The 15,901-nt window shown below is 32.8% G+C and overlaps 1 protein-coding gene across 1 annotated transcript in view; it reads right to left on the reverse strand.

Moving 5' to 3' along the window:
* The window catches only part of LOC120261891 (MADS-box protein SOC1-like), a 29,437-nt gene extending 13,850 nt beyond the window's left edge, over positions 1–15,587 (reverse strand). The window contains exons 1-2 of the mRNA XM_039269908.1: positions 15,452–15,587; positions 15,133–15,335 (exon numbers count right to left, since the gene is read on the reverse strand). Of these exons, the coding sequence (XP_039125842.1) occupies positions 15,133–15,314 (182 nt within the window). The 5' untranslated portion in view covers positions 15,315–15,335; positions 15,452–15,587. The remainder of the gene's footprint in view (positions 1–15,132; positions 15,336–15,451) is intronic.
* Between the last annotated feature and the right edge of the window lie 314 nt (positions 15,588–15,901).

Here is a 15,901-nt window from a genome sequence, read left to right on the forward strand (position 1 = left end):
CTTGTTTAGTAAATTGGGGTTACTATCTATTTATGGCTTTTAAGGAGTGGCGAGATTGTAGGATAAGCATTGTATCCCCATCCTTACTAACATTTGGTCATTTTCAAAAAGATTGCAAGTAGAACATCAATCAATAAGCAGACCTTTGTGAAGATAAAGAAGGTGATGGAAATGCTAAGTTGTTCTACATATATATTAAGCAATCTCTGAGTAATATATATATATATATACACACGGTATCTTGATAATGATTACACCAATCATATAACTAGCAACCAAGATTTCTTCGTGAAAACTAATGCATATGATAATTCTAGTAAAAAAAATGCAAAATGGGTCACTTGTACCTAGCGTTAAGCTTAGGACTTTTAGAATATGATGTTATGGCTTCTGCATTAGGCATGTTTCATTTAAGGATTATATAAGAATGTAATTTATAAGAGATGTAAACATAAGAAAAAAAAACTAATCAAGCTTTTTTCATTTCAATTATCATTTTCCTCGCATCTATTTATCATTTTTCTTGAAATACTTGCTAATCAATTTGAGTTTAGATCCTCCAATTCCCGTAATGTTTTTCTTGATTATGCTAACAATGTTAAATTTTGAAATAATGTTACAGATTTGCATAGAAGGATTATAAAAAAAACCCCTCTTCTTAAACATAAAACATTCTTATGCAAAGTCAAGCATATTAATCCCACAAATGTTAATTAACTTTTATGATGAAGGAAAAGATGATAATATTGTTTATAATGCTTCTCTCTTATTTCAGATGTGAAAGCCCTTGTTAAGTTAATTGTAACAATGATTTATTTGGGAGTTAGTAGCGTTTTTAATGTAGTGGATTAGGTTTATTGAAAAATCACTTTTTCTAAGAAAATATAGATAAAACAAGTTATACAATATTGTCCTCAAACCATGCGACTAGTTGGTTTTAATGTATTTATTAGAGTAACTAATAGTTTCATATCGGTTATATTAGTAAATGTGGATTTGAATATATAAATATGGGTCTCTCATCATAGTAGCTTAAGTTTTATGAATAGATCTATCGGATGCAAACCAAACTAAACTAAATAAATCAAAGAAATAAACATGATGTATGCGAAGATGCAATCATTAGTAGAGAAGAAGAGAAGAGAATCATCAAGCCAAAATATATTATATTATACGAAACCTCCACACTCAACAAAGTACTAGCTACTCATATAGACTAAATGCAAGATCCTTTCAAATAATAATCTTAGGAAAGACGGAGATTATTTCCAACTAATTAATAACAAAGTTAAATATAAAATTTTCTAATATATTAGGATATAAATCATATTTTAAGACTAACATAAAATTTTATAATATACTAAATTATAACAAATTTCAATAGAATTGGATTAAGATAATATACTTAGTTTGCATCTAACTTAGTATCAAAGCTTCACTAATTGGATTTGTTTGGCTTATATGTCATGTGCCTAGCAAACATATTAGAATAATTAATAATCCCACTTCTGCTACATCGGTAAATATAGATCCAAATATAAAAATAATTATCTAGATCATGTTATAGCTAGGTACTTATCTAATATGTCATGTGCTATATAAATCCCACTTCTGCCAAGCGTCTAATTGTATTTAGTTGTTATAGGTAATTATCTAGATCATGTTAGCATCCACAAGGAATGGTTCATTTTATGATTAATAAATAATTCATATATGTTGGATTATGCACTAACCTAATGCATTGTAATAGGAAAAAATTATAGGAGGTGCATGCAGAGAAAGAACTAAAACAAGCAATTAAGAGTCCCTTTCATATATTTTGGATTGAAATATTATTTTAATAGAAGTTGTCACAAATTTAGGAAAATTTAATTACAAATTAAACAAGTCCTTATAAAGAGCTTTGAGATTGATAAAATTATCATGGCAAGTTCAAACATGTACCATAGGAGCATTCAAACATCTTTTATTTTATTTTATTTTTATGGAAGTTAATTATTAAAGCAAGAGGATTAAAACCTTTGCTATTGAAAAATTGGAAGTCAGTTGAAGATGAATATGGAAACAAATTCATCCAATTTGTCCAATTTGTACACTATAGAAGAAAGGAAGAAAGGGAGGGGTGATAAGAAAACACTAACAAGGATTAAAAAAAAAAAACTATCTTTATACAACAAAAAACGTAAAAAAATTCTAACAATTATCTTTTAAGGTTTGGTTTGAGAATCAAACTCCAATCACTTAGAATAGTTTTGACTTAACTTATATATTTTTTTTATTTAATTTTCTAAGGGTGATTTTATGTTTTTGTACCCACTTTGGAGCTATCATCTCTTAACAAGTTTCACAATGTGTTTTTGAAATAGGTCATCAATTTGATATCTTGATTCAAAGCAATGTTTTCAGCAAACCATAAAAGCAAAATTTTTATGAAAAATAAGTCTACCAATATTTCAACATCAAGTATTTGCTCTATCTTAAGAAATCTCCCCACAACCATAAATATAGTGTATTCTAGTTATTTATCCTTAATGACAAAATAAAATAAAATAAAATAAAATAAAATAAAATAAAATAAAAACAAAAAAAACACTCACCAATTTTACAAACTTGAGAACTAAGTTTATATATCATCTTCTTATTTTCTGGTGTAAAAATGATAAAATCATACAAAAAAAAAAATATATTTAAATTTAACATATTTATATATATTCAAGGTCCTTTATGCGTGTATGATCACTATGAAATTTGACCTATCTAAACTTCTATTATGCTAAGATTTTGAAATAATTGATGATTTTTCTCTTTTGAATTGAAAAGACAATTTACATCCTAATATACTGGGTAAGGGCTGGCATACCAGACAACCAAAATAGGACGTTGAATTCCTACAAATCAGGAATTCATAAAATTAAACAGTTAATTACATATTGCATTTTCCTAAATTTGGTACTACCAAAAATAAAAAAAAAATTAATCTTTCCTAAATAAAGAAACTAAATCTCCTGACTTATTTCCATAATATGTTTCCTATTTCTACACTCCCCCTCAAGCTGAGTTGTATATGTTATATAAACCAAGCTTGGAGTTTAACTCATCATAACTAACTCTTGGAAGTGCATTGTGAGGACATCGGCAATCTGCTGTCTTATAGGAATATAGCTGAGCTGAATGACTCCTGTGTTGATCTTTTTTGAGATAAAATTACAATCAATCTCGATATGTTTTGTCTTATCATGATGCACAGGGTTTTTAGATATACTAATGGCTGTCTGACTGTCAGTAAACATCATCACTGAGGCTTGAACTTCAACCTTAAGTTCCCTTAGCAAACTTTGTAACCACATTCCTTCACATATACCAAGAGCAAGTGCTCGATATTCCAACTCTGCACTACTACGAGAAACCACAACCTGTTTCTTACTTCTCCAAGTAACAAGATTACCCCAAACATAGAAGCAGTAACCAATAGTTAACCTCCTATCAATCTGTTCTCCTATCTAACTTGCATCCATGTAAATTTCTACTACACGAATTCACTTTTTTTTCAAGAGTAAACCATGACCGGGAGTCATCTTCAAGTACCTCAGAATTCTGTTCACTGCATCTATATGATCCTCAGTTAGATTCTTCATATGTTGGTTGACTACACTCACCGAATAAGCAATGTCAGGTCGACTGTGTGAGAAATAAATGAGCTTTCCAACCTGTTATAACCAGTTTTTACTGTAGATTTAACTAGCCCATTGCTGAAGATTTTTTCAGCCTAACACTCTAGCAGCCTGGTCACTGTAGTAGGCCGGGCACTATAGAAGCATGTTACTGTAGCATCACGAATTTCCCCTTAAAACCCTTCTTCCTTTCTTCTTCTTCTTCTTCTTCTTCTTCTTCTTTCCTTGTTTTTGGCCGAACCATGCATTTTCTCTTGGGTTGTTCCGGCGAGCTTTTCCGGCGAACCAAAGTCTTCATTCTCCTTCTCACATCCTCTTGAGTACAGTAAGGCTTCGATCCAAGCTTTTAATCCCATATATTCCTTGTATTTCTTTGTTTTTAGAAATTTTTAAAAACTTAGATTTCTTCATGGATTTGGTTGTTTATAGGCTCAAATTGAAGCCAATGACTTGTTATTCATGTATGAGAATGTTTGTAAAGAAATTTCTTGTTTAGGTCTTGTAAATTGGGAGAAAATCCTTGTATAAGGGCTGGTTTTACTGTAGCAATCACGAGGTTATTGTAGCACTGACAATCTTTAGTTGTTTCTTTGATTTCTTTGGACTAGAGTGAAACTAAAATCTCCAAGAATTCATTGGTAACCTTTATACCTAGCTTTGGGCCAACCCTGGGATCGATTTAGGGTTGTTTGTTAGAAAAACTTAGGGTTTCCTTGTTTGATTTAATTTTGCTAATTAGTGTTGTGCTTTGTTGTGCTTTGGCAAAGAGAAGAAGTCTTGGCTCGAGGCAAAGATTTAGCCGAGGATTAGCTTGCAAGGAAGACAAATCGCCAATTCAGTGAGTGGAATTGTTGAGCATAGCTTTATTAGAAGAATGCTGATAGCTATATATATATATATCATGTTTTAAGTAAGTCTTATTGATTTATACTTGTTTTGGCATTTTGGTGAATGATAGTTATTATTGAGAAAGATCTTGGATGTCTCGTTTGGTATTTGATTTGTTATCGTTGGATTTGTGATTGATATATATATATCAATGAGTTTGCGAAATCCTTGTTTTGTGTGAAACTTGGGATTTGTTGTGAAAATCATTGATTTTGTGAAATCTAAGGCTTGAAACTCATTTCGAATTGTTGAAAGGAAAGGATTTCCCATGTAGTTTCTTGTATTGGGATTTGTATATTAATTTGTGTTTCAAAGCTTGAGTTTTGCTTGTGTTTTATCTTATTCTCGTGCAAATGGCCGAGGTGTTATTGATTTATGATTATGGATGGCTATTGTACTTCAGTGGAGTTGTACTTATTGTGTGAGTTGTTTGGTGGTACCCTACTGTAGTAGGCGGTCTCCACGGCCAGCCTAGTTGAGGTGGAGTGGTAGACTGGCTGATTTCTATGAGGGCCAGTTCAGGTGGGAGTGTAGAGCCTTGATTGGATATCGATAAAAACTTTCTAAACCTTCGCCGTGGGAGGTGGAGTGGTAGAGAGTTTTCTACTCTCTAAACCCAACGTCAAGAACATGAGTACCTTGACGGCTCTGAACCTAGTCATGACTACGGCGAAGGTTTAGAGAGTTTTCTAGACCACGTTATACTGGGTGAGTGTTGGGTATTGTGCTTATTTATTTAAAAACAATGGCATTTAGTTGTTTTACTTGTATTTGAAACTATGTTTTGTGGTTTTGGTGTTATAAACCCTAGTTGGTGTAAAAAGGGTTTTCTTGGTATTATATTATGTTATTTTACTTCGTTTAAAGATTTATATTATATGTGATAATGTTTCTAAACTAGTATTGTTTTGGTAAAGTATTTATTTTGATGATTTATTATTATTATTGCTATTGGTATATTTCTGCTAGAGTTGTGCTAACCTCCCCTTACTGAGTAACTTTAGTTACTCATCCCTCTTTCTTCCTCCCAGTTTGTTGCAGGTAGTAGGTGTGTTGTGTGGCAGCGTACTGGGCATTTGCTACTGTTTTATCTTCTGTTATACTTCTTTCAGTTCATGTATATTATCTTTTTTATGGAACATGCTGTTTGACCTATGGATCCACTAGTGTATAGAAAACCTTGTTGCATGGTTTGGTATCTAAATAACTCTTAAACTTTTGTGTATTAGCATTTCCTACTGTTGTTAGTGTTGTTTCCCTGTGCATTTATAAACCTCTATATTTTCTGTATCTTGCCGTCATTGTTGCTGCTATTGTTGTTACTCTCGTTGTGTAACATTGTTCCTCTCTACTCTATATCTGCGATAGTTATTGTTGAATTACTGGTGCATTGGTCAGTCTTGCGGTAACCCGAGGGTTGAGTGGCGGGGTATCCCTCCTTGGGATCACTGCGGCGGTTGTCGCATCCCGTGGGCCCATGGGTCAGGGCGTGACACAACCAGCCTTTGATACCTATCCTTGTCAACTAGTGTGCTTTCTTCACTTCAGTTCAGTTTCTTTGTAGAGTCCATGGGTGTATCAGCATTTTTGCAGCCAAAAAAACCACCCGTTTCATTCAACAAATCTAGTATATACTTCATTTGTGCTATAGCAATCTCCTCCTTTGATTGAGCTATCTCCATTCCGAGAAAATATCTCAGTGTCCTGAGCTCTTTGATCTCGAATTCCATTGCTAGAACTTTTAGCCTAAGAATTTTCCTTGAGGCATCTCCAATTAGAATAATGTCATCCACATAGACTATAAGAATTGTCATTTTTCCTCCTGATTCACCTTTAACAAACAGTGTGTGATTTGCCTAACACTGCGAATACCCATTAGTTGTCAAAATCCTATCAAACCTCTCAAACCATGTGCGAGGAGACTGCTTCAAGCCATATAATGACTTTTTTAATTTACACACTAAGTTTTGGTTTGACCTATTTTCTAGTCCAAGGGGTATGATCATGTAGACTTCCTCTTCGAGATCCCTATTCAAAAATGTGTTCTTAACATCAAGCTGATGTAATGGCCAATCTTGATTTATTGCTAAGGACGGTAACACTAGAACTATGTTCAGTTTGGCCACAGGTGCGAAGGTCTCTTGATAGTTAATTCCATAGGATTGAGTGAACCCCTTAGCCACAAGTCTTGCCTTGAACCTATCTATACTTCCATCAAATTTGTACTTGACGGTGAAAATCCACTTACATCCAACTGGATTTTTGCCATAAGGTAATCTTGTCAAGATCCAAATTGTGTTGTTTTCTAAGGCCTGAACCTCTTGCTCTACAGCTTTCTTCCATTCTGGTCTCATGAGAGCCTCTTGAATAGATTCAGGCACTTTGACACTATCCAGATTTGTGACAAATGCTATGTAGGATGGAGCCAACTTTCCATATGCACCATATCTTTGAATTGGATGTTCAGTGCATCAACAAACCTTTTTCCTATGAGCAATGGTAAATCTAAATCATCAATCATAGGAGTAATAGCATAAGGAGGAGAAGAATCCATACCATTATGAGTGTCAGATATAGTGGGACTTGGTTCTTGTGATTGAGAGCGCTGCGTATGCAGGGGTTCTTCAATTTGCTCTGTTGTTCTTCTCCTTTTGTAGACACAAAGTTCAGTGTTATTGTTATCAGGTTTCAACTGATTTTGAGCTTCTATAGTGACAACGGATTCTGAATACTGAACATGGACAGTTTGAACAGGAGTAGGAATAATGGTTGTACTGGAATTTAAAGGCTGATCGGATGGAAAAAGAACCAATTGATTATCTTGAAGTAGATCCAAAATCTGATATTCCTTAAAACTCTCCCCCTGAATGTCAGATTTGGGAAAGTAGGATTGACTCTCAAAGAAGGTGACATCCATGGAATTGTAGACTTTCCTGGTAATAGGAAAATAACATTTATAACCTTTTTTATGAGAGGAGTAACCAAGGAATATACACTTGAGCGATTTTAGATCAAGTTTGGTGCGATAAGTATGATGAATATGGACGAAAGAGGTGCAACCAAAGACTCTAAGAGGAAGATCAAAAGTGAAACGAATGTGAGGATGTGTTGTGGTGAGAACGTGACGAGTAGTTTGGAATTTTAACACATGACTTGGCATCTGGCTGATGAGATATGTGGCTGTAAGTACAGCTTCCCCCATCATTGGTGAACATATTGGCACCGACAACTTCAAGCAAGTGTCTATTTTTCCGTTCAGCCACTCTATTCTATTGCGGAGTGTCTACACAAGAACTTATATGAACAATTCCATGGTGTGGCAAGTAAGTACCAAGAATGGAGTTGAAATAATCCTTTGCATTGTCGGTTTTGAGAACTTAGATTTGGCTTTTAAACTGGGTTGAAATCATGGTATGAAAGGATTGAAAAATTGTGGTTGTTTCGGATTTTTCTTTCATGAAAAATTTCCATGTGGTTCTTGTGTGATCGTCGATAAATGTGACAAACCACTGAGCCCCATTGATATTTTCCGCACGTGATGGTTCCCAAATATCATTGTGAATTATTGAAAAAGAATGTGATGGTTTATATGGTAAACTAGAGTATACATGTCATGTATGCTTTGCTAGTTGACAAATGTCACACTGATAAAAACTGAAATTCTTATTGATGAACAAATGAGGGAACAATTTTTTACTATAAGCAAAGTTTGAATGACTAAGGCAATAGTGTCACAACATGACTTGACTCTCAACTGAGACAGAATTAGAATTGGAAACTAACATGGAATTAGAAGCAAACTTGACAGACCTTAGAATTGACTCTGAATCACAAATTGAATGATGAACTTGTCTACTTGGGAGGTTCTTTTGTTTAAGCAAATAAAGTAAATTGCAGTTTAATTTTGGAACATAAAGAACAGATGAAAGATGTAAGTTTTCTGTTATATGAATAGATCCGGTTCTTGCAACTGGAGAAATTGTGTCAGTTGCAATTCTGACTCAAGAGTGACTAGAACAAGGCTAAAAATCTGTGAGAATGCTGAAATCTCCAATCAAATGGTCGAAGGATCCTGAATTAACAATCCACGCCCTTGGCTGATTTGTTTGAACACTAAAAATAAGAGACAGAGTACCTTGATGTGCTAAGAGGCTGGTATGCTACTCGACATGAGATGAAGATGTTTGGCTAGAACAAAAGTTTGACTAAACATCTTTTATAGTGCTTCAATTTGCTCCTTTGTAAATGGACTATATTCTACACTCGTTTATGTTGAGGTAGCAGCATTAGCACGAAAATCTTTGTCTTAACGGTTAGAGGTCTTCCATTTTATGTGCAACTTCCAACAAGTGGCCTTCATGTGTCCAGGTTTTTTCAATAATCACACCATGAACAACCTTTTCCAACACTATTGTTCTGTGAAGGACTATGGGTAAATAGAGTTGAGCCTTCAATTACAGGAGTGATGGTGACTTCGGGTAACATTAATTTTTTCCTGCACTCCTCCCTTCGGACCTATGCAAAAGCTTCCCGAATAGTGGGAAAGGGTTTAATCCCCATAACTCTCTCCCTTACTTCATCTAGGTCTTTATTCAGACCAAGAAGAAATCTTATAGTCCATTTTTGTTCAACAATCTACCGATAAATGAATGAATCATCGGCACCCTTCCACGGATGTGTCTCATACAAATCCAATTGCAACCGGCAGCGAGTAAGCGTGTTAAAGTACTGCGTCACACTGATGTCTCCTTGCTTCAAATTATATAGCCATGTCTCAACCTCTAATAATTCTGAGGTATTCTTTGTGCTAGAATAAGTCTCACTGGTAGCCTCCCATATCTCCTTGGTTGTCCTATGAAGAAGAAAATTCTCTCCAACTTTAGTGGTCATAGAGTTTATTAACCACGACATAACGAGATGATCCTTAGTCTTCCATGAGCAAAATTTTGGATCCGTGGCCTCTAGAGTTTGGATAAAACTGTTGCTCTACTGGTGAAACTGTTGCTCTAGAGGCCACGGATCCAAAAAATTTAATCTTTCCTAGATACAGAAACTAAATCTCCAAACTTATTTCCATAATATGTTTCCTATTTCCACAGATGTTTATATATTTTTTAAAATAGGTTTTTGCATACATGCTCAAATGTTATTTTTACATATCTATGTCATAAAACTTATATCTTTATATTTAGATTTAGGTACCTATAAATACTTTTTTCTATTGTAATATATGTATGTCATATTAGGGTATATATGTGTGTTCTATATACTTTTAAACAAAAAGGTTTTAATATAAATCTCTCTTCCTAACTACATTTCATGGTTTGTCTTTTTAAATATTTTATCTGATTTAGTGTATGCTTCAGGCAATCCAAAAGGCAAATTATCTAAAACATTTTCAGCAACTTGTGAAGCTCATGATGAAAGTACGGGTCATGATCAACTGTCTTGACTATTTGCATTATGAAAGCTAAACCTTTTTCACTGAAAAATTTCAAAGATTTAAATTGTCAATGCTTATTATGACTAGTCTTCACTTCATTTATATTAAGAAGATTGAACTTTTTGTCAAATATAAAATAAAATCACATGCATTGGTCATACCGTTTAGGTATGTTTCTTTATCATATTGCTATGGTGATTGTCACTAGCCTTAATTTTAAACATCTTAACAAATCTTGTAAGGGGGTATCCACGTCCATGGTTCTAAACATTTGCCTAATTAGAAGCCATATTTTTCATTCCCACTGTCAAATATAATTAACATGACCTTTTCGTAGAATTCCAACTGTCATGAAGACATTTTTTCACCTCCAGTGTCCATTGCCTACGTAGAATTCTAAATCCCTAGTCTTGGTAAGGTCTTATATGTATTAAAATAACTAATATATAATCCCACATCACTTAATTTATTCTATTCTATTAAATTAAATTTTTGAGTTGAATCATATCAGCCAAAGAGTATTTGGTCTAGCCGCACTGACCCCATTGCAAAAGACATTTACTGCGGGAGCTTATTGTCCCAGTTCAAAACCTGTTGGACACAATAGTGGTAAGGATCCCTGGTTGGGAACGAGCTTGTAGCCCAATCCCCATATGGGTTTGGTAAAAACACATGGGAAGGCCATCATTGCCTACTATGCACACTCCTTACTTGCGCTTCTCGCATTTGCCATTGAATCAAATTCAAATAATATATTTAATATAGATCTAGTTAAATGAACATCTACTACCAGGTATATAAAATCCATAATAGTCTCACATCGATTAAGTTGACAAATATTGGTCAGGATGTATAAGGGCTTCTCATTCTATTAGCTCAAGTTTTTGGGTTAAATCAATTCCTGATAATATATTTGATTATGTTACTAGAGCTTGGTTTATTTTATTTGATTATAATGTAGCAAATTAAGATAAGCTGGCATATATTGAAGGTATACATTATAATAACTAATAATCCCATATTCTAGATCTAAATATCTAAATATGGATCTCTTTATTACCTTAAGTTTTTATGTTAAATTAAGTTCAAATAATATGTTTAATTTATATTTAATATTAGATAGCATTATTAAACTCTTACAATGTATTTCTCCTTTCATCGTTTTTCTTGTTAACCTTGCAGTCAATTTTTTTCAATTCTAAGGAGTATTTCACGCACTTGCTCAATTCTAGTTAAAATGAGAGGACTTATATCCAATATCTAATTTCATTAGTAGATGAGTCTTCTCATATATTGTCTAATGTTTTATCCAAACTCATTTAATTTAATTATTTCCTTGGTGCAAGGTCAAATTATACACCATATTGTGAAAATTACAAGAGAAGATATTTATTTTGTAAAAATTCTTTATCAACTCCCATCTTTGAATCCTGATTCCATGATGACGTCTCTAATTACCTTTAGGGTTGTGAAGTCCCATTTAATTTAATCCTAATAGTTTTTAGAATTCATATATTTCTTCTAAACTGTTTTGGTTATGATTTTCATTGACATCTTACTATTTGTTTTTTTTTTCTTGGTGTTTTTTTAGGTTTGCAGATAAATCAAGTTGTGGGTGACAACCAACCATAATATGTTCTATAATTATTTATACTGCATCATTTTTTTCATTAACATGTATTTTAAATTGAAATAAAGCTTATAAACACCTAGCTATATTAGATTTAATTTGCAAATACAGAAACTTAATAGAATATGGACAAAAGTTTTAAAGAAAAATTGAACCTAAAAGAACAAGATCTAAAAATAAAATTACTAAAAAAATTTAAAAAAATAAAAATTAAAAAAACAAAAAAACAAAATGACTAGGTTCACATAGGCTAATATATATTAGATAAAAAGAAATATGAAATGTTAGGTCACATCTGTCAATGTGGAGGAAAGGATGAGGTGATGGATGAGTTGGAGGTTGTAAATATTTTAGAACAATGTTATTTTAATAATATTATTTTACAAAGTTGACCAAATGAGTTGATAAAAGAGAAAATACTTGGAAGTTTATTTAGACAAGAATGTAATGAGAAAAATATTGAAAACTTGGATATATAAACAAATTTGAGAATATTTGGGCAGTCTCTCATTATCAATTAATGCTAGCTAGTGTCCTTATTAACCATGATTAATCTACCCTACAAGGCCAAACTTATCTTTGACAAACCAAGACAAAACCCAAAGTCATAGATGATTTCTCAAGTAAGGGTGAGTGCCCATTTTAGTCCTTCCATCCAAGTTGGTCAACCACTTGGTGAGAACCTCGTTGATGGTTAACATGGACTGCCATGAGAAAAAAATTAATTTTTGAAAGAAAAATAATTATCCACTCAATCAAAATTATATATATGGATGAAAAAAATTATTTTTTTATTTTAGAAAAATCCTACAATGACAAAAAGTGAAATGAAAAAAACAATGCCCTTAATTGGTCAAGTAATATTACTAGGTTTTAAGGGACTAACAATATAGTTAGGTTATTCTTATAATTCTAGGGATATAGGGGAACAATGGTTATTTTGGAAATTTTAAAAATACCCTGAATGTTTATGATGCATGCTAACTCAACTTTAACCCAAAGGCAGCTAAATTAATCAATATATTTTATATGGGTTTAGATCACATATAAGCAATTGGGCCTATTTTGAGGATATATCAACAAACAAAACCCAAGCAGCTTTGGATCAAGAATTGCAAGTTGATGCAACCACTATTACTTGCCAATCAAAAATTATAAAAGAAAATTGGGTGAAAAAGCTTTAATCTTGATATATGTTTTAAATTTTACATGGTTTAAGATTAAAAGTTAAAAATTATAATTGTGTGTTAGATATTAGAAGTTGTTAAGTAATTTCAGTTTTTGGCTTGTGTAAATTTGGAGGATTGGTCTTGAATTTTATGATAAGTTGACTTTATTAATAAATCTAAAATTCATCATAAGTTTTAGTTTAAATAAATTCTTTCTATTTGGATTCAAATATTTACTTAAATAAAATTTTAAATTTCTATAGAACGAGGGATGAATCATCCTAAAACATCAATCAGTAAATTATTCTTAGTTTTTTTTTAACTTAATACAATATTTTGGGGTGTAATTGTTTTTTTATTAAGATCGACAATATCTTATTGAGATTATTAATCTAATTCAATGAAATTCTAAAGTGTTCAAAGGGATGTTGCAAATTAATGTTGGGTTTGTAACTCTCCAAATAAAAATCTATGCCATTTAAGAGCAAGTAATAACTATCCTAAGTATGTGCTTCTCAAACTTTTGTGTGAGGCATTAAGTTATAAATTAAACTCAATGTGCTATGTTGGGAATAATGTGGGGAGGTCTAGGGCAAGAAAGAAATGTTCTCTTGAAACTTTTAAAAATCTAGTAAAACTTACAAATTCTAATTCCAAGTATAGAGAATTATAAGATTAGACTTTCTCCAAGGGATTTCTCCAGAGAAAATAAATAAACGTCTATATCCAATGGCTAGAATGAGATTTGTCTGGATGTTGTCATAGCAAACTAATCATTCTAAAGTGTTTAGGCAATTAATGAATTGACAAAGGTACCTACATGCATGCACAAAAAAACTTGGTAATATCCTAAATCCTCATCTTAATTATGTTTCCATATCTAAATACAAAAGGACTTGCATGGTTGAAGATCATGATGATCATAGTTTAATTGTCAAAAAGCAGTGAGTCTTAATTTTTATTATGTCCTTTATGTTGATGGTGTAAATGTAATGATTCATAGTGATGTTTTACTTGCAAAACTTGGTTAATCCCATAACAAGAAAAACAAGTCAAATTTTATTTATTGCTAAAAAAACAATAAGAAGATGAAGACATTAGTGAAAGTTGTACATTTATAAGCATAGCAAGAGGTGATCTAGTCATATTAATAACAATGTCAAGCTAATGAGCTTAATATTGTCGACAATTAAAAGTAATGAACACATACAAACCTAATACATAAAATCATATCATTTTAGCAATAAGAACACAAGTGAACTTAATTAAGCTTGTGTGATTTCTAGGCCTATATTGATGCCTTATATGATGGTCAAAAGCAAGATTGGAGACATTAAATGATGAAGCTTCAAACCTTTCAAGATTTCCAAATTCTTAAACATATATATACAGACAATTAATATTACTATCCACAACAATTAATGGAGTTTGTGAAAAGTTTCTGATCTTCAACGTGATATGTACGTGGCATTAATATGGCCAATCATATCAAGCAAATTGAATAAGAAGGTTACAATCCCTCTATATTGCAAAAGAAGACAATGGTATAAAAATCAAATTAACATGAAGATTATGAAATCTAAATTCCTAAATTCAGGTCATGAAACATTTCTGCAGAAGTTTAGCACCTACCAATTTTTCCCTTTCACAATTTACAACCCAAACATCAATCTAGTATCCCAAAAATAAAATTTTTGAGTTTTTGGAGGTTACTCCACCAATCCAATTTCACAAAACCAAATTCAATATCTTGCAAATCCTATAAAATTGAAGAGTCTATAATCTCATGAGAAAAATTTCCACTAAATTGGTCAAAAAGTAACTAAAAAGCCCAAACTAAAACCATAGAATACCAATGCAACAGTATGCCAGCCTGATACAACCCATCATCAAAACCAAAACAGTGTTTTCAACAGTAGATACCTCTCTTTCCCAATGGAGTAAAGCATGACCATCTTCAGTACTTTTCTAAGCATGCTTTAAAATCCAAGAATCAATAAGAACTTTAATTTACACTCATAAATAATAGATGGCAAGGTAACCAAAAACAACTCTAACTAGTACAGTGTCACATATCCAATTTTTAGGGTTCTTTCCCTTTGCCCTAGAAAATGGTACGTGCTATGAATCAAAAGATCAAAACCAACAACAACTGGAGCACCATCATTCAATCACTCAAATCAATCACAATTAGATAAAACCCTAGAATTAAGATCAACCTCCCCAAATCTTCTTGATTCTAATAAAACAGTAATCAAGAAACCAAAATAACAAAACATGAATCAAAGAGATAAAAGAGAGAAAAAAAAAGATCAAGAGAAAAAGAAAGACCTTGAGCTGGAGAACTCTGAGAGTTTGCCACGAGGGGAGAAGATGATGAGGCCAACCTCAGCATCACAAAGGATGGAAAGCTCCGCCGCCTTCTTGAGGAGCCCATTGCGGCGCTTCGAGAAGGTGACTTGCCTACTTGCAGCATTCTCTATTCTTCTCAATTGAGTTTTGCCTCTCACCATTCTTTATCTCCTTCCCGATCACTACCAAGAAATTTTATTGGATTGATAGAGTTGTTACTGAAGACAAATAAAGTGAAAGTTGATAACAACAAAAAAAAAAGGAAGAAATGAAGAAAAAATGGAGGAAGAGATCTCACCAGAAATGGCAACAGCAGGAGCAGATGGAGTTGCCAAAATCCAACTACTTTTTTGGGTGGTGAAAATTGACCCATGGAATTTTCATTACTAAAAGTGAGTGAATTCTTGTGTTTGTTTGATTGAGTGTGTGTGTGTGTGTGAGAGAGAGAGAGAGAGAGAGAGAGAGAGAGAGGGGAGAAGCGATGGGACCATAAATGGGTATTGTGTAAAAAAAAGTAAATGAATAAATAAGTAAAATAATATTTTATTTTAAAAAAAAAAAAAAATTAAAAGAAAAGTGGGGACGATTAATAAATGGTGGAGGATGAGGGTGGTGGGGACCACCGCGTACGAGGATATGGACACTGACCAATTGTGAGGGCACCGTACAATCAAGGTGCCCGCTGTCACGTGGGAAAGGCGGTAAATAAAAATTCCTCGCGATTCGCACTATAGTGATTGTCTTGTTG

The sequence above is a fragment of the Dioscorea cayenensis genome, chromosome 1 (assembly GCF_009730915.1).
Source record: "Dioscorea cayenensis subsp. rotundata cultivar TDr96_F1 chromosome 1, TDr96_F1_v2_PseudoChromosome.rev07_lg8_w22 25.fasta, whole genome shotgun sequence".
Classification (NCBI taxonomy): domain Eukaryota; kingdom Viridiplantae; phylum Streptophyta; class Magnoliopsida; order Dioscoreales; family Dioscoreaceae; genus Dioscorea; species Dioscorea cayenensis.